We start from the raw sequence: 19,881 nt of genomic DNA on the forward strand, positions 1-19,881 counted from the left end.
ATTAGAAAAATGAATGCATTGTGATTGTTACATGCATTTCAGTATTGATTTTGACTCGGACCGGCACTATCCCTCCTACATATTATTGCATGTTCAAGCGAGAAGACACCTTGTGTCGTCTGCGCTTCTTTTATTTTTCTTCTTTTTTGGTAAGATGTGACATTTGCATTGCGTTCCGCCTACAAGGCGTTGGAGGAGTGTCTGCTGCTCTTCCAAAGTATTTCACCGGAGAGAGAGAGAGTGGTATGCTCTCAGCATCATCGATGGCCCAGCCACGGGGTGAGTAACATCGAGCACCGACACGAACGATATCCGTTACTTCAATCATTCGTTCCATCTTGGGGCTCAAAGTGAAGCCCCGGAGCATAAACACATCTCAACGACGAGATTGATAGACACGGTCATGCTGCTTAATGGCTGCTATGGTGGAGCAGACGGGTGCATGCCGGATGAATCACACTGTTGGAGGAGCAGCACTTCTGATTAGACTTTACAGCTCCTGACTTTGTCATTTAGAGCAACTTCCATCTTTGCACCGAGTCAAGAGACGTTAACCTCACTTAATCAGTGTTACCGATTGGTTTTGCATATCTCGAGGTTACATCCGGTTCAGCATCTGCCAGTCACAGCTGCTTATAATATGTTTCCCTCCGGTGTCATGATCCAGGATTCCGACAAAATACTGCTCTTTATAACACTTCCATTAATTAATCTAACGAGAGCTTCGAATCTTCATGTCTCCCCGTCTCACACACACACACACACACACACACACACACACACACACACACACACACACACACACACACACACACACACACACACACACACACGCACACCCTGGCGTGCCTTGCTGTACGATACTGCCAACAAGCGATCATTTTTCTGCAGGCGGACACATAATTTTATTTCCTAGCAAGCGGCCTTGCTTTAAATGTCTCAACGGCAACATAAATTGATAGATTTGTTGCCATCATCTGCACGGATGTCGTCTCAACCTAGGGGGCGCTATAGCCCACTATCCAAGTGAAAGTTAGGCACTTCCTGTCGGACTCGCCGTGCAATTTAAAATGAAACTGCAAATCTCACGGTAACAATGGCGTCAGAACATTGCATGCAATGCTGGAAATTCCCTTGGTGGTCTTGGAAACTGTAAAAATTGGTCGTCATAGAAGTTGATGTTTCTTTTTTTTCCACGTAGTCGCAAGGTTAGTTCGCTGTTGTTGCTAAGCTACCAGGCTGACAAATCATGTCAGCGCTGCACGCTGCAGTTCGCTGCATGGACGACCCTTCTGTGCAACAGTTGAGACAGAAAGTTTGACTTTGCATTGCACGCTGAATTCGTCTCCCCAGTAGGGAGGGGAGCAATGCCACAGAATTATGGTGCTAAGGTATTTCTTACCAGCTAAAATCAAAAGCAATTAATGTACTATTAATGTTGGTCAGTTTCATTTCATGTAATCGTATTCCAACGTTTCCCAACTTTTTATCTAGGAAAAATCTCAGGACAAACCAAACAAGAATGTCACAAACGGCACGATGCATTACAGCACAAGTAATGATTAATCAAATTACGTAAGTGCTTGGTAACAGGTTGATTCAAAGGAAAATTGCACTTCCCAGCATCGGTGCAACAGCTGAGACAGAAAGTTTGACTTAACTTCCCAGGCTGAATTCCAAACCCAAGAACCTCGATAAATGGCATTAAAAATGATAAATATCACAACCATCTCCTACCACTTAAAAGGAAATTGATGAGATATTGTACAGTATGTTGATAATTTTATTGGTGATTTTATGTGATCGTACTCCCAATGTTTCCCAACATTCATTTGGCTAAGGCAAATATATTACAAAGGAAATCTCAGGACAAACCATCAACATATTTGACAGGATGATTTGTGGGGAGTTACTGCTGTACTCGGTGGTTATCAGTTTTGACTCACATTGCATTTGTGAATTTGTAAATCCCGTGTATGTGTCAACAATAGAATTGTCATGTTCATCTTCGTTTAAAGAGACTTTAAGAAAACATTTTACAACTAAAAAATGTCTGCTTCATTGGTGTCCATGAACCCAGAGTTAATCCTTAGATGCTTGTTTAATTAAGGTGTTGTGCTGACACCTTCTGTGAATTCGTACATTACCTCGCGTACATAACCATTTTTCAAAACTAAATTCTGAAATTTTTGTTGGTCTATAACTTTCACTTCTCGTAAACTCTTCCATATATCATCTACAACCTAATCTCTCAAACCGCACTCAGCAATCATTGTTTAAAACATTTAATGACAGACACATAGTGAAAAATCATCCAAAACAGTGATGATGCTACAGTATTGACCAAAACCAAATTCATATCTCTCACAGACTGCCTGCTGGTGGCTTTGTTCCAGTATTCACAAAGCCTGTTGGTTCTGCCGCATGCAAATGCTGAGGCTTTGCTACTGGCTCATTTGGATAGAACACAGCCATTATTAATGTTATTCCTTGCACTGGTGTTGTGGTGACAATAATATTATCTGAGGCAGAAAAGAGTTGTTTTCTACTGCAATAAAACAACACAAATTGCACCCCGAGCTGTATATTTGTCAGAGTGGATTTAAATGAGCTAACACTTGTTTTGTGGTGTGTTCACAGGGGAACTGACACATTGGTTACTTGAGCATTGGTGTGTATCTGAGTGACCTCATTCACACTTCTCCATTAGGTAATTAGCTCTTAGATTGAATAACAAAGCATAAATTTCTCTGTTGTTTGGAACAGCTTTCATCATGCCACACTGTAGCAATTACTTTAGACTGCCACTTTAAATTTAAGATGTAAATGAAGTGTGTGGAACTTCTTTTGTGTGCAGGTGACAAGAAAAAGGCAGCTATGCCCCCACCTGTTGACATTGTGAAGGTCGCTATCGAATGGCCGGGTGCAAATGCTCAGCTTATAGAGATGGACCAGGTCTGTGCATGCTCAAAAATTAAAAACATCTTCATTTTCTCTTTTCTACAACTCACTGTGATGTAGCTAACCAAGATAGAGCCTCTCGATCCTGAGTTCAACAGTGACCAGTCTACACTTTTGAAATGTTTGATGTTTTACTTACTTTAATAGATCTGGAGATTTTTCTCTTTTACTTTTAGTCCTATTTTTATTATATCACCACCCAATTTTATGTCTTTATTAGGAATATCAGAATCAATGTTTTATTGCTATGTCTCCTGTACTAACAGGCCATACAATTTTCTAATTTGTGCGTAACAAAATATTCTACTTCGATCATGATCAAAACTCATTTTTGATAATCGATTAATTATTTTGAGAACTAGTTTAATTTAAAGGACCTGTATTATGTTTTTTTTCAACATTCCACATTAGAATGTATGTATACAAATAATGAATTCCTACCTATGGCGCATTGGCCCTTGAATTTCTTATGAAATATGAGGTTTTTTTGATTGGGCCATTTTTAACCATAGAGTAGGGCTGCACAATTAATCGAATTGTAATCATCTTCACAATATTGGCTGTCACTATTAATTAAGATGATCCTTGGCGATATTAACATGAAAAAAGCCTGCTACCGTACATGTCAAATCAAGCACTTTGTCGTCCTACCACCAGGGGGCAATGTATCATGTTTGCATGATAAAAGCCTTTGCTTTGCTCACCCTAATATATTATCTACCAGTGTGAAATTGCGTTCAGTTTCTCACCTGATTCTAATATACACTGTACAGTGCTAGCTGTCAGTTGAGACCCATTTTGAAAAATCCGCAAAAAAATTGGAATACATTTGGTTTAATATGACCAAAAATGACATTTTCACTGCTAATTGATTAAAATTTGCTCAAGAGTAACGTTAAGTTAATTTTTTTGCTATATTACAATTGGTATTACAATAAAACCTTTGCAAATTTTTTCTTCAGAAAGAAATTATTTTTTTTAGCGTTTTTTTTTCTGATGATTTGGCCCAAACCATTAACTGAACCTTAATTTATGTCCGTTATGAAATGTCAATTAGATGTTTTTGAATAAACAAATAGAAATGCAAAACGTTTTAATCCGATCCATTGATTGGCAAAATAACTGACAGTCAGTTATTAAAATAATCGCGAGTCTCCCGCCCTAATTTTCTGTGATTCCTCTTTACAAAGTACTACATACTATGCATCACCAAGCACTTTCTGCCTTTTGTGTTTGTAGAAAAGACCTTTGACTTCAATCATCCGCGAAGTCTGTGATGGGTAAGCATCTTCTCTATTTGGTATTTCAATAACTATTTTTAGTCAAGGAAGTCTTGTTTCCATTACTGTTGAGCAAAAATCCAAAGTGAATAATAAACAAATCCCAATGACAAACGCCAGCCATGCAGGCAATAGTACAAGGAGAGTGTGCAGTTTTATTTATTGCTGGTCATTGGCAATTGTTGCTGTAGTTTCTGCCTGTTCTTGTTTGTTGTTGGAAAAAGAATAAAAATACATTGAGACACTGACGGTGCGGTGCCGGCTTTGTACGTTATGTTCCCACACAGAATGTAAGTGTGAATAGCTGTCAGTCTGTGCTTGTACCATGTGATTGGCTGACGACCAATCCAGGGTGTAGTCCGCCTGATGTCAGCTGATAAGTGCCATGAATGAATATATTTATTTGAGGCACATTATCACCTATAAACACAATGCCCCGAGGTGTAATTGTATTTAGGTCATTTCTAATTTGATGTTTAAAGGCTCTTTCCTCTCTGCGCGTAATGCACAATGTCAATAAATGTGCTTTATTTCTTTTGCTGTAGCGTTTTAAAACAATGGACACACAATAAACTGCTTCTGTATTCAACACATGCGCTTTTTCATAAAACATTTAGTTAAGCTTTTTTTTTTTCTTAAATAGATTCTAACTGTGGGTTGTGTGCGCTAAAGACCCTGCTGAGGATTATGATGCAAGAAGACAGCAATGAGAGTCCTCATATGGTTCACAAACTCCGCTTACATCAGTTTATGCCTTGCAATGCATTCTTTAGCTTCCAGATTTAAGACTTTAGCTTTGGTTGCTCCATTAAGCCTTACATACTGCTTTGATTTCACAACTCTGAGCAAAAAACAAACCCTCAGCTGTAAACTCCCACAGAAAATTTCATTTTCATAGGCTCGCAAGTTTACTTGCTACATATGGCAAGCTTTTGGGAATGTTCACCTCATATGTTGGTTGTTCTCTTGGTCTCTTCGGACTAAATCGTATTTCTCGATTTTCAGGTGGTCTTTGTCGGGGTCTGAACAGTTTGCTCTGCGGTATGCTGACGGTCCTCAGCTTTATATCACTGAACAGGTAAGTGTCAAGGCTTCACCCCCCCCCCCCCACCCTCCATTTTGTGCTCATAACAGAGGTGATCACTGAACCTGTGCTTTTCCTCTAGAGTCGCGGTGAAATAAAGAACGGAACCATCCTTCGATTAGCCATTTCACCTGTGAGTAAGATTTAGCTATAGCTTTGTTTGGATTAGAATAAGACAACAGTTGTTATTTTTTTATTTTTATGTGACCTGCTTGAACTCAAGTGTAATCCATGCATAAAATGACTGCACTTCCTGAGTGTTGTTCAGTCAGCGTAGTGGCGCCCCGCTGTGTTTCCTGTCAGTCAAATGAGTGTGTCAGGGTGGGGAGGTTGGCTACCAGTATTAGAAGAGTTAGCCAGACCCTCACACTTCCAAAACGACAGCAAAAATTCCAGTGTAGAACAACAACATACTGAAAATTCCCAAATATAAGACACACTATTTTTTTTCCACAAATAAAGGCCAAAGGGATGGATGCATAAAATACGTACCTCAAAATACCGGTAAATTAAATATGAACGTGTTCAATTTGACACCCATTCAACTACTAGAAACACAAACACATATGACAAGAACAAATGCCTTCATCGCTCATCATTTAGTGAACCAAAAGGAAAGGTTTTTTTTTTTCTTCAACAATATTTTTACTGTTGATCCTGGCTAGTCACGGGGAATAGATACTAAGTGGACTGATAAATATTGTAGCAAAAAATTACATTATTGATACCTGTTGAAATGCATTGTTTGGAAACAAATTCAGTTTTTTTTCTCATTATATTTTTTTTAAATTAATGTGTATTTTCTACTGCCAAAAATCAGCATCGGCTTAATAAAAACATAAATACTGTATTGGTATGGCACTAGTCCAGCCATTCAGTCTTTGGTATTTTATATTGTTTTCAAATCTTTACAAGTATTAAATGAGGGTCTAAACATGGGTGACAATGAACGTGTTAATAATGCAGTGGTATGTCACAATATTCATGAGCAATTTTTACAATCAACTCATCCTGCTGATAGGGCCGTGCGGCGCGTCAACTTCTGGAGCGTATCCAATCCCATGGGATTGATGCTCGCTTAGAGGCTCTAAAAGAACTGGCCAAGCTGTCAGCAGATCCCACGTTTGCCGCAGAGTTCATCAACATGGAAGGAATTGGGACGTTGGCCCGCCTCGTCGAAAGTGGCACCCAGTAAGACTCTGCTTTTAGTTTTTGCTTTCGTCATGACGGTGTAGATCAGTGGTTCTCGAATGCGGGTACATGAAAGCGCTTTAGGGCGTACCAAAAATGTAACAGGCTTTATGCTGGTATCAGCTAATCCAATTTTTAATATGACAAAAAAGAGTACATTTTCTTTTCAATTTAAGAGCAAATCAGATGGAAGATTAAACAATTTATTGCTCAAATGTGTGAGAGTCATTCTTTTGCAAAATATTGCACATCTTTACTGTGTTACACTTTATACAGATGCAGATCGTCATTAGTGATGCAGTTTTCTGCCAGTGAAGTCAAAAATAAAAAATGTTCAGTCTTACCACTGTAAATGTAGTTCCAAAGTTTTATACATCAGACACAAATGGCACAGCACTGTTTGAGTCAATATTTCACAAGGGGTAACCTTGAAAAAAAGTCGAGAATCACTGCTGTAGATGGTCCAAACATCATAAATCATTCTTTTGTTATTATATAATGTTATCCAATTGGGATTGAATTCAACATTTTTTATTATACAGGCTCAGTTTAAATGATATGAAAATGAGATGGATGTTCTCTTCTTATTCAAGCTTTGGTGAAATGCTGGCGTTCACGCTCACCGCATTCCTGGAGTTAATGGATCACGGCATAGTATCCTGGGATCTTATCTCGCTCTCCTTCATCAAGCAGGTGCCTCTAATCATCCCACACTTCACAGTTGCATATTCTCAACTTGTGGCGTCTTCGTCCTTGTTATTTGCTGGCTTTGATTTAACTTTGACCTTCCTTATTTCCTACACAGCGGAAATGAGTGGGTGCTGTTGCCTAGCAACTCCTCAGATTATCCGGAGCTCATTCAGTGCGTGTGTGTGTGTGTGTGTGTGTGTCTATTTTCTGAAAGCTTTACTATGGCCCTGAGAGTTATTCAAAGTAAACAAGCATAACTCTTTTGTTGTAACATTTCATCATTAACAAAGGTTGTTCCTTCCCCCAGTGTCAATGCTCGAATAATGATTCACAACCAATTTTGTATGATTCCGGGCTTTTTTTAGCGCCCCATCCCCTTTTCAACGTCTTTTATCTTCCCAAAGATTGCCGGCTATGTGAACCAGCCCATGGTCGACGTGTCCATCCTGCAGCGGTCTCTGGCCATCCTGGAGAGCATGGTACTCAACAGCCACAGCCTCTACCACCGAGTGGCGCAGGAGATCACCGTGGGACAGCTCATCGGGCACCTGCAAGTGTGAGCACACACACACATGAACAGGGGGCCAGATGAACGAAGTACTGCGGCCTTGATGTTTTTCTTCCGAGTGCTATTTTAAGAATGCATCAAGGACGCCTGTAAAAGTCCAACTAGCAATAGAATTTTGGGAACTCAATGGTCAGGAATATGGAGCAAGATACTTCTAACGGGATTTGTTTTTTTGCTTGATATCCTTTTCAGGTCAAACCAAGAGATTCAAACCTATGCCATTGCTCTCATCAATGCTCTTTTTCTGAAAGCACCGGAGGATAGACGGCAGGTCAGTTCGCCTGAGTGGAAAAATCATGTTGCGTAATGCCCACTTGTACTGGTCTGCGGCCCTTTCGGGACCAATCTGCACAATGAGTCAATTTAAAAAAAAAATGACAAACTATATACATCTATTCCACCCCTAGCCCATTGATTACTTTCCAAGGGGTAATATTAAAAGGGCTAGGTGATTATATGATTGAGAATCAGGACATTCACCAGCTGTGAACCTGTTTAGTCAGTCTGATGAGGCGGAATTGTGCCTGACTGCACTCAAATCAGTCCAGCTTTTCCTTCCGTCTAACTTTGGTTTGCAAGTTGAAGGAAACAGAACATAATAGAAACAATGAACCAAACCAAATGTGCCGCTGAACTCGCAGCTGATGGTCAGACATGACACGCGTTATCTTCCGAAGATGAAACGATTTTGACGAGAGTTCCTTTCTTGTCATTGCTTCTATGCCGGTACCCCAAATGGACCGAGATAAAGAAAATGAAGCCGTTGTCCATGGTGTGTCTTCAAATACAAAATGATAGATCTGTTGTATCAATTGAACAGGTTGCACATACAGTAAGAGTCAAGTGGAAAGCATGAAAATGTGAGTAGGATTTGCGCGTCCTGTCCACGTAAACATTAGCTGGCAGTTTAGCTTCTATAAGTCGTTTAGAAGCTAGTGATTACTGTTTATTAATGTGTATCATTACTTTAAACATGTTTTTTTTTCTTTTGCATTTTCAAGCGTATTCATTCAGACTGGTCTGTCTTTATTGTCTGAGTGTCTTAAAATATTGTTCTACTTTGTTTTGTAGTTGGGAAAACACTTTTTCATGAAAAAAAATATTCAAAAATATATATAATCAAACCACCTCTGTTAATAGTAACGATGCTTTAAAACTGGCAATTCAAAAGCAATCATCTGTGTGTCTCAACTGGTCTGTGACCGTGACACACACACACACACACACACACACACACACACACACACACAAAAAGGTTGGGGCCCACTGCTCTAGATTACTAGGATTCAGATAATGAACTTGTAATAGTGGACATCACTTTTTAGTATACTCATAAGCAGGGCATAACATTAATTTTTTTGCTTATCAGCCACTGTGGCTGGTAATTTCCCAGAGGTACTAGCAACTTGCCGTTTTCATTCGCCGTAATTCTCTTGCTAGATAATAGGGTTATGCACAACCAAGTTCCGCATATGTGAAAACAAGTTAAAGCTAAAGATGATCACCAAACCAATAATGGAAATAGGAAGAACAGTTTTGATATTTGTGAGAAATTTGTTTTTAGATCACAGGCACACATCGCTGCATTAAAACCTTACAAATGCTACTTAAATTGCGGTAATTTTTGAGGCACCTCCATGTAGTCTATGTATCATTTTTAATTGAATTAAGTGTAGAATTAGAGTATATGAATAACTACATTTTCTTTTTCTTTTTTTTTTCTTTTTAACATATCCTCGTGGACCCTTTTGTCTGGGCTGGGCACATATGTTTCCTTCTCAGCACCACTTAAAAAAAAAATACTTTAGAGCAGACTTTCAGGCTAGTCTATTTTGAGTGCTGCACAGGAAGTCATAAAAAGTCATGAAGCTTTTCCTGTATTGGCTTCAGGTGGGTTTTTTTTTCCATCAGGTGTACATAACAGCCTCTCCACTTCGTTGTTTGTCAACGACATATTTAGTTTCTAGAATTTTGCCAAGGACAAACCTAACCCATAAATTATATTATGTGGAGGAGCAATATGCTTTGCAGCTTTCAAGCTTTTGCTGAACAGCAATCCTGAAATAAAATAGTTTCAAACAAAAAAGGAAGTACAGAGTGACTTTTCAGACACATATTTTGAAAATTGTGCTATGTGTTCTTCGTTTTTGTGCCTGCTGTGTCAGTGATATATTCATGTATCTCATGGTCTATGTGTGCACTTTTTATTTTCACCACCGCACATCCACCTCCTCCCCCTCCCTTGAACCTGTAGGAGGTGTACGCTAACCCACTGGAGCAGCACCTCACTGTGAGTACACACCAGCATCTCATATCATCCTCTTCACCCCACAGGCCTTCACGCCCTCCCTTCTCTTTGTTTAAAGCTGCTGCACTATCCATGCAAATGCAGGCAGAGCGTCAGCTTGCCTGCGCTGCACACAGATTCTTGTTGGTTTAAATTGTTATGTTGCAGTAGAAGGTTTGAATGAGAGGCGAAACTGGTTTTGACTGGAGTCAAGCTCACATGATTTTGCTATGCAGAATTACTCTTTCCTCATTAAACTTCTTTATTCTGTTGCATGTCTCCTTGCTCACAGGAAATGGCAAGCACCTTGGCCCAGAAGCACTTGCGCTCCATCATTCTTAATGTGAGTAGTCCCCACGTGCTAACACATATTCTCATCCGCTAAATAAAGTGACTATGTCTATTCAACTGAGATGAGGTCAGAGACTGCTGTGTTTTTCAAATTATATAATCCCTTTCTCAAATGGTGCTTGAAATGATTTCTCTTGCATGAAAACACAGAGCGTCTTTAAAAATCCAAATATTATGATTCACCCCCGTTTAAAATCGTCCTCCAGCTGAGTCTTGAATGCGCCGTGCTGCAGACCAGCCGCTCAGCTAGTGGAAAGATCGACTAACGTGAAGCGTATTGAAGCTGAACTAGCAAATGTGATATGGCATGAAGTCCATGAAGTGGAAAAAAAAACTCTGCGCTCAGAATGATTCCTTTTGGCACTAACTTGTGTAGAAGTGCTTCCCTGAGCTGGCTGCAAATGAGGAAGACAGTGCGGTGTTATTTCCTGGAGCAGTCAAAACATTGCGGGCTCTCCGGAACCAAATCCTTCAAGACTGCGACCCACTTATGATGACTGCTGGACCGTAGCAGTGTCTGTATCCTAATTTGACCTGACTAAGTCCCAATAGCATGTTTTGCATCGACGTGTGAAGTGTAGTCAGACCGAACTTCACTCTATGGCAAGAGTAATGTGAGACATTTGTTAACCAAGAAATAATTTAGGTTATTATATAATCAAACCAGCTTAATTTTCCAAGTAATTTGCGTTTAAATTTCAAAGAAACATACACTGTTCCTGTCATTACTTTTAAAACCATGAAATTGGATACCTGCAGAAACCTTATTAATCTTTCACGTAGCACTTGAAGTGCCTTCACGTACCCCCAGGGGTACGCGTAACCCCGTCTGAGAATCGCTGCTCTAAACCACTCAGTTGTGTGAATAATGAATTTGAATCCCTAAAACCAATTTGAAAAGTCTGTGTGATAAGATAATTAAATCTGCCATCAAATGAAAATTCTCAAGATGGATACGGTCAGGAATGACTACATCAGAGGGACAACATCTTAGAATTTGGGGAGATAAAGTCTGAGAGGCCAGACTAAGAGGGTTCCGACATGTCCGGAATAAATAAGTAGAAGGATGCTGAATTTTGAATTGCCTTCTCTTTAGGACGTTTATAGATGTAGTGAAAGAGGACACGAAGGTAGCTGGAGTGAGATAAAAGGATGCAGGGGACGGGCTTGGATGGAGGCGATTGATTTGCTTTGGTGACCCCTGAAGGGAAAAGCCAAAAGGAGAAGAGGAAAGGAAAATTCCCATGGAAAAAGCTTTTATTTTTTCACTTTCTGTTGATGCAACAGCCCCCTTTCTGAATCAGCAGTTCAATGTACTAGGCCTATGTGGATCTACCTTTTTTTTTTCCCCGCTTCCAGCACGTCATAAGAGGAAATCGACCAATCAAAGCAGAGATGGCACATCAGCTGTATGTGCTGCAGGTGTTGACCTTTAATCTTTTGGAGGAACGAATGATGACCAAAATGGATCCTAATGACCAGGTAAAAATGAAAACAAGAGGATATATGATAGAGATATAAATGCATTTGAGTACAGTATATGGGTAAAAAATATGTTTGTTTGTTTGTTTTTTCTCCTCGGTGAAAAACAACTATAAAAACAAAAGGAATACTTCCGGTGAAATAATGCACAAATTTCCACTAAAAATAATCAAATATTTCATCAAGATGTGTTGATATATGGGAAGTAAAAAATTGTGTAGATGCAGCAAGTACATGGAGTATATTTCTGTAGGCGGGGCAATTTTGAGAACTTTAACAGACTGTAGCATCCCGTTCCTCATCAACTGAATTTAGCCTCGAGTACCGTGGAGTGAATAATTACTGTTTTGCCTCTCCACTCTAAATGTTGGGATTTGTGATTCAGACACAGAGAGATGTCATTTTTGAGCTGCGGAGGATCGCCTTTGATGGAGAAAATGACCCCACTGGCACAGAAAAAAGAAAAGCGTTGTATGCTAAGGATTATAAAATGCTAGGTTTCACGGTAGGTTGCCTCTGCTTGGATGGGGAAAAAACAACAACAACAGAATGGAACACTCACACATTTTTTTTTTTTAACTTTTATTTTACACATTTAGAATCATGTAAACCCTGCTATGGACTTCACTCAGACTCCCCCTGGGATGCTGGCTTTGGACAACATGCTGTACCTGGCCAGAGTCCATCAGGACACGTACATCCGTGTAAGTTCTGACTTTTGGCGAGATACTGCCCAACTCCCAAAGTCAGAAAAGCGCAGTTATCATTTTTTCCTGCTCATAACAGATTGTTCTAGAAAACAGTAGTCGCGAGGATAAACACGAATGTCCCTTTGGTCGGTGTGCCATCGAACTCACTCGGATACTCTGTGAGATACTCCAAGTTGGAGAATTGCGTAAGTGCAGTTGAATGTGGCGGGAACTGACATAGTCTGGTGATTTTTATGGAGGCAAATCCATGCCTCACCAATTTTGTTGTCGTTTCACAAGCTAATGAGGGCTGCAACGACTACCATCCGATGTTCTTCACTCATGACCGAGCATGGGAGGAGTTCTTCTGCATTTGCATCCAGCTGCTCAATAAAACCTGGAAGGAGATGAGGGCCACCTCCGAGGACTTTAATAAGGTTAGTAAGGGCTTTACTAGCATGGGCCTAATTGTATAAATCTAGAATCGTGTGGACGGAAAGCCAAAACCGTTTAGGCCGTTGTCCAGTTGCTAAGCTTTTATTTCGCTTGTCTAAACTCCGCATTTTGATTAATACTGCGTTTGTGTAATATAAATGAGCTAAAATCCACCAGTTTTTATAAAGCATCTCGGGGTGGCCATTTGGCCTCTTGCTGTCGACTGAAAATGACATGACAGTTGCTCGGGGTTTAAGGAACCACCAATCATGGCTCATTTGTTTTCTGAATTTGGTCATGTGACCTTTGCGAGTTGAACCGTGATTGGTCTTCCGCAACGCTGAGCAACTGCGATGTCATTTTGAGGCGACATTCTGTGACAAATTGGCCGCCCCGTGAGATGAATAAAAACAGTAAGATTTGCTGATAAACTACTTTCAAAAACACAGTATTAATCAGAATGCCATCTTTAAAGGGGTTGATGTGTATAGAAGATATAAAGACACAAATAAATCTTTTGGGTCGACAAATTGAACGACTGAGAAATATAAGCAATTAAGAAGCCATTGCTTTTGTCAAACTGAACATTTCTGATTACAAACAGTGTAATTGGATTTGCGTTTCTGCTTGAAATCAATGAATTAGAAAGGTACATATTAATTTGTTCTGTTGTACTGATTGTATTAATTTACAGTTTCAAGTATGAGTTAAATTATTCATGTATTCCTCGCCAAATACCAAGGCTCATCGCTGAAAACAAAGGGGGAAAAAGTGTTTTGATTTATGACCGTCTTTGTGTTTCGTAGGATTTAAAACCTGTACTTTATCATACTTAGAGGCGTTATCGTTATGTGATATTCTCTAAAATGCGGGTCACTGTTTTGAACCGCGTGGCCCCGTGTTTGTTTATTTTATCCGCTTTTAAAGTGTCACAACGGAAATGTTTTGTACCTAAAATGTTGCAAACACTCTCGTCATTCCGAAAGACTATCAACTCCCATCGTGGCAAAGATGTGTTTGCTCTCATAGTGAGAACTGCATTAGATCACATTTCCATCACACTGTGTGAAAGTCAACAAAATGCAGATCCTTCTAAATGCTGCTCACTGCCTTCGCTGTCTGCGTGTGTGTCTAAGTATGAGAGAATCCCACAAGAGTAGGCGGCTAAAAGGCTTTTGCTTCACTTAATGTTACACGACAACTAAATTCTTAATGCTGCTGACTGCGGTTCAGAGCGCTTCCTCCACATTAACACGTTTTGAGTCGCTGCAGTTTATTATTGCAAGATTAGCACTGCTCATTTATCTGGGGTACATTTTGAATAGAAATGACTTTGAGATGAGGAACTATGTTTACTGAGAGAATGAGTTTGGAAATGGGAAGCCAGCGTTGGGACTCACCCCTTTATTAAAACGTCCAAATGATCTCAAGGGCTACGTGCATTCAAACCAGGTGATGCAGGTGGTTCGAGAACAGATCACCCGGGCCCTGGCCATGAAGCCCTCGTCTTTAGACCAGCTGAAGAACAAGCTGCGGGGTCTCAGCTACTCGGAGATACTGCGACTCAGACAGTCCGAGCGAATGAGCCAGGACGACTTTCAGTCCCCGCCCATCATGTTAGTGTCACGTCCAACATCTTTTTGGAGTTAGCCACGTGATTTCACACTTCTTGAAATTGTAATGGCTCATCCCAAAAGGCCTTGTATCTCTGTCATTGATGTCATCTCTGTGAGGCAGTGAGCTGCGAGAGAGAATCCAGCCCGAGATCCTGGAGCTCATTAAACAGCAACGACTCAATCGGCTATGCGAGGGCAGCTGCTTCCGAAAAGTGGGGAACCGCCGAAGGCAAGGTACCGTATTCATACGATCACTTTGCCCCCCCTCCCCGTTTAAAGTGGTTTGTGTTGACGTGACGAGCTAAGCGTTTTTGTCTTCGTTGCAGAGAAATTTTGGTTCTGCAGACTCTCTCTCAACCACAAAATGCTGCACTATGGGGACTTGGATGAATCACCTCAGGGTGAAGTGCCTTTTGAGATGCTCAGTGACAAGAGTAAGTGTCTCTAAAAGTCCAATAGTTCCATCTATATAATGCATAACATTGGTCCAATTCACCTTGTGTCATGTTTTATTTTTGGTATCTGCACAGTTTGGTGATTACACGTTAAAGCCCGCTGATTCTTAAAGGGGAAGTCAAACCAAGAAAATTCATGACTCTTAATTCAATGTAGCCCCGCTTGTTTAAACAAGGCATTCTGATCAATATTGCATTTGTGACATATGAATTAAGTAGCAAAGTCCACCCGTTTTTATCCATCTCTGGCCGGGGCATTTTGCCACTTGTTTTCGACTGAAAATGACTTGGCTTATATTTGGTAAGCATTAGTCAAGGGCGTGTGCTCCTCTCCATAAAAAAAAAAAAAAAAAGTATTTGACCAGAATTAATGATTTATTATTGTTATTACTATTTTAAAAGATGTGAATTCTCGTCCATGGCACTGAATGAGTTGATTAATTAGTAGCAACTATTTTTTGTACTTAGGGTTAACATAAAAATATGTTTTTAGGATTGAATGAGTTAAAGAGAACTCTGATTCTATTAGAGCAAATGCAAATCTACAGAATATTAATGGCAAATCCAGTCATCTTAGATTATTTTGCTAGCTCAGCACAAGGGCATCAAAGATTCTTTTTGTTTTTTTAAGTGTGGCATGGGACCTTTAAGTGAGCCTCAGTTTCATAACTTTGGCCTTATTTATGAGACTGGACCGTAATTGGAGAACATCTTTGTCATTGAATAACTTTTTTTTTTTTTTTTTTTTTGCATATTGTATTTGTTTTCTTTTTAGTCCCTGTCTCTGACATCAAGTCTGTGGTGACGGGGAAGGACTGCCCTCATATGAAAGAGAAGAGTGCTCTAAAACAAAACAAGGTCAGTTTTAAGAAAGTTCAAATCACTGCAGTCTTTTTATGTATTGGAAATACTTGACACAATTCTTTTGAGTACACATTTCAGTGATTCAAGGACTATTTTAAATAATGCGTTAGAAAGAACCCTTTGAATTAGGACGAATTCTGAATGTAGCACAGTATTGCACTAATATACACATTTTCATTGTGATTGGACCGGTCTTGTCCCAGGAGGTGCTGGAGTTGGCTTTCTCGGTTCTTTATGATCCGGATGAGACGCTCAACTTTGTCGCGCCCAACAAATATGAGGTAGGCTGACAATGGAACATCAGTTATTGTACCCTTGTGTTCGTAAAACTAATGAAGGTATTTTCGTATTAGAATTTTTTGGGACTAGATGATGTAAACAAATCAGTCAGCGTTTCATTTTCTGTTCTCTTGCGTGCCACAGTGATCTATCCCAGGATATGCTTTTTTTTTTTTTTTTTTGCAAAAATATTTTTTTAAAAAAGATATTAAAATATTACCCCAGGTCTATCTATTCACTGTTTGCCTTTAAGAATAATAATAAGATAAATGGGTTTGTCCAAGAAATTTCAAATTTCTCAGATACGATAGTGGCTTTTACTGTAAAATCCTATTTGATTTAGAATATAAATAAAATAGACATGTTTTCTATCAAAGCCATATTTTTCAAACATGTCTTGGTATTTTTTAGGAGTTTTTTTTTTCTTTTACTTGTTCAAACATCTGGTTTTTGTACAATTTAAAAAAACAAAAACAACTTGTGTTCTAAAAAATGTGTTTTTTATTTTCCCAAAATATTGAAATATGACAATTTTACTATATGGCTGACGCTACGATAGAAGTCTAAGAAACGTAAGTCGGGATGCACCAGAAGAAGGCATGCTGTGAATACAATTACTGCCCATTTAAGATTCCATTTGGACTTTTTTTTTTCGCCCCAAAAATTGAAAAAAGAAGACTTGGATTGATGTGCTCTGTGGTAGCACATACTTGAACATCGCACCTTCTCGTGACCCGCAATTCTCGCAATCATCTCGGGTCTGTCCGTTTGTTTGTGGAGCAGTATTGCATCTGGATGGACGGACTGTGCGCGCTACTGGGAAGAGAGATGAGCAGTGACCTGACACGCAGTGACCTGGACACTCTTATCAGCATGGAGATGAAGCTCCGCCTCCTAGATCTTGAGAACATCACAATCCCAGAGGCCCCGCCCCCTGTTCCGAAGGAACCAAGCTCTTATAATTTCACTTACAACTACAGCTGAGATGTGTTGATTGTAAAGCGACTTAGCTTAACTTGTCTATTTTAACTAATTCTGCAAAGTACGATTTTGAAAAAGGCGACAGAGGAACCTCCAAATTTGATTTTTTTTCGATTTTATTCCAAACTGGCAATGTTTAAGGATAGAGACACGTAGACACCGAATAATAACAAACCACGCTTTGAACTCTTTCAATGCCATGGACAAGAATTCTCGTCTTTTAAAATAGTAATAAGAATAATAATAAAATTCTGGTCGAATACATGTTTTTATGGAGAGGTGCGCACGCCCTTGACGACTGCTTACCTAATAGAAGCCAATTGAGCACTGTAGTAATAACTGTGACCACTGAATGGCAGTGTTTCCCCCTTATAACATAGCAATTACATACATGCAATTCAAAGTAAGGAATGAAAATCAATCTTTCATATGATACCGCCCATATTTACATAGACATAGCACACTATATTCTGTTGGCCTTGAAAGATGATTTAAAATGCTAAATATACTGGCCCTCCAGAGGTTTCATTTTCCCATTACGCTTGCCACTAAAAGAAGAATAAAATCGAATTCCAAAAGTGCTAGCTCGCATAAGTCTGCGAAATGACCAAAATCTTGTTTAGCCTGCCTCTTCGCAGATTTAAATGTGCTTTCCGTTGGGATTGTGGCAGTGATGAAAATACTGTAGAGCCCTGAGTGTTAATTCTTGAAAATTTCACTGAGATGATTTTACACCCGTTATGAGTGTTTTATTTCTTACCTCCAGTTCTGACCTTTGAAGAATGTTTTCCATAGATTGTGCAACAAAATTGAACAGGTTTTCTGTCCTTTAACTATGGAGGTTTCGCTGTACTCTTTTGATTTTATTTCTCATTTGTGATTGTATGACTCATACATCTCATCTGAACTCAATACGCTTTACACAGTGTGTGTGTGCATGTTTGTGTACACTGTATGTATGTGTGTGTGTTTGCTGTTTTATCTCCACATCCTGTCAATTCTGAATTTTTTTCAACACTGGTGCACAAAACTGTGAATGATCAAAAGTTCAGCTCATTTGCAGCATTGCCTCCGAACACATAAAACGATGAACACATTTTTGAATTCACAAATTCTATTATTTTTAAAACTAAGAACATGTAATGTGTACTGCACTATGTACATGTAATCATTTTTTTTCCCTTCCATAGGTGCACACTGTAACCTAATGTGATTCCAATTGCGACAATGATGATATATGGAAGGATTGTAGAATCTTTTATGTGCCATTTCGATAACATTACCAAACAAGAACAATTACTACTGATGTGAAAATGAAGCTTCATGAAGCGCTTTTGATATTTCTTGCTTCTCTAGATGGCGCTCTTTCTTTTAAGAGGCATTGGAAAACTGAATACATTTCCAATGCACTCGCCTTCAAACTAAGAGCATCATCTAGAGGAATAAAATTATATCACAAGTTTTTCATGAGACATCACTGCCAATGCAGCGGCCATTATAGTACTAACCCTCCAGTGTTGTTATTATTTTTTAAATGTCATCTTGTAATAACTTGTCAATGTTGAATATAGTAAAAATCATGTCAACGATGTCATTTGTTAATGCTGAATAGAATTATATTTTTGTAAATGATTGTACATTGTGACGAGAATGGTTTTGAAATAACATCACTTTGTATAATGTTTTTTTTCAATTTGCATTTTTTTTCTTTTAAGTATTTACAATTTTGCATCCACAATAATGCCACAAAACATTTCAGACCTTCTTATTACCATGTTTCCAATTCGCATAATGAGTTTTTTTTTTTTTGTATTTTATTTTAGTATTAGGCACTTTATCAAACAAAGATGATGTCATAGTGAATAGTAATGTGTCCTGTATGGCTAAGGGATATTACAAATCCAAATATTATTGATACTGTAATCTTTGTGGAGGGCGGGGTTGTCTGTTTTTAACTACTAATAGATGTTGTAATAGTTTCATATTTTTTACGGAGAACAAGCTGCTATCATGGAATTCCAACTGAATTTAGCATACAGTGACTGAAGGGTTTTTGCATTAGATATGCTAATGATGTGATTTTGCATCTGGTACTTTTCTCCACTTGCTTGTGACAGTATTGAATGGGATGTTGTTGGTTTATAAATACAACTGCAAAAACAAAAAAATCTACATATGGTATTCATCTGTAGTAGCTTTGTGTATATATGTTATTGTGTCGCCTTAATTGAAATAAAATGTACTGTATAATGTTCTGTGTGAATAAATACAATGTAACCAGTAACTCTTGCTCTAGACCTGTATCTTTAACGCCACTTTATTTAAAGCAACTATACGTTGCTTCTAAAACATGGTTATGTAATGATATTTGTGGCGCTACTTGGACATCTCTCGTGTGCCTCAGAGTCGGTGGTAAAATGCGAACATAACCCTCAATAATTGTCATACATAAAGAGATCAAATTGATTTTAAAACATGTTGATTGCGAGATGATCGTTTAAGTCATTCGCGTTTATCACCCGTTTAGGGTATGGACTAAGCCGGACGTCTCTCATGTATGCTAATCTGGGTGGTAACATGCCAACATTAATCTTCATATGATAGATCCACCATGATCTAAAATTGAGTTTAAAAAGGTTAATACATGACTTGAAATGTTTTGACCTTA

General features: G+C 38.9%; 1 protein-coding gene across 8 annotated transcripts; it reads left to right on the forward strand.

Annotated features, from left to right (window-relative positions):
• The first annotated feature begins 220 nt into the window (after nucleotides 1-220).
• On the forward strand, nucleotides 221-19,497 carry elmo2 (engulfment and cell motility 2). 8 transcript variants are annotated; one of them, XM_088423574.1, is made up of 23 exons: nucleotides 221-279; nucleotides 2,641-2,710; nucleotides 2,858-2,955; nucleotides 4,201-4,241; nucleotides 5,247-5,319; nucleotides 5,408-5,458; nucleotides 6,347-6,516; nucleotides 7,110-7,209; nucleotides 7,611-7,762; nucleotides 7,967-8,045; nucleotides 10,029-10,064; nucleotides 10,354-10,404; nucleotides 11,772-11,894; nucleotides 12,280-12,399; nucleotides 12,494-12,598; nucleotides 12,681-12,789; nucleotides 12,884-13,020; nucleotides 14,471-14,634; nucleotides 14,756-14,868; nucleotides 14,961-15,068; nucleotides 15,865-15,947; nucleotides 16,157-16,234; nucleotides 17,016-19,497. In XM_088423574.1, exons 3-23 carry the CDS (start codon nucleotides 2,878-2,880, stop codon nucleotides 17,214-17,216), a joined length of 2,172 nt encoding a protein of 723 aa, XP_088279700.1. In that variant the 5' UTR covers nucleotides 221-279; nucleotides 2,641-2,710; nucleotides 2,858-2,877; the 3' UTR covers nucleotides 17,217-19,497. The 8 variants fall into 8 exon arrangements, with proteins under 8 accessions (XP_088279700.1, XP_088279705.1, XP_088279706.1 ...); XM_088423579.1 differs by having other exon boundaries at nucleotides 7,611-7,756; XM_088423575.1 differs by lacking the exon at nucleotides 221-279 and adding an exon at nucleotides 1,037-1,090.
• Nucleotides 19,498-19,881: the final 384 nt, after the last annotated feature.

The sequence above is a fragment of the Hippichthys cyanospilos genome, chromosome 9, assembly GCF_059441005.1.
Source record: "Hippichthys cyanospilos isolate Australia breed blue-spotted pipefish chromosome 9, RoL_Hcya_1.0, whole genome shotgun sequence".
NCBI classification, from domain to species: Eukaryota; Metazoa; Chordata; class Actinopteri; order Syngnathiformes; family Syngnathidae; genus Hippichthys; species Hippichthys cyanospilos.

Coding starts and splice junctions, on each gene's coding strand:
- elmo2 (XM_088423574.1), top strand. CDS start 2,878: ATGCCCCCACCTGTTGACATTGTGAAGGTCGCTATCGAATGGCCGGGT. Junction 5,320..5,407: donor AGCTTTATATCACTGAACAG/GTAAGTGTCAAG, acceptor CTTTTCCTCTAG/AGTCGCGGTGAAATAAAGAA. Junction 5,459..6,346: donor TTCGATTAGCCATTTCACCT/GTGAGTAAGATT, acceptor TCCTGCTGATAG/GGCCGTGCGGCGCGTCAACT.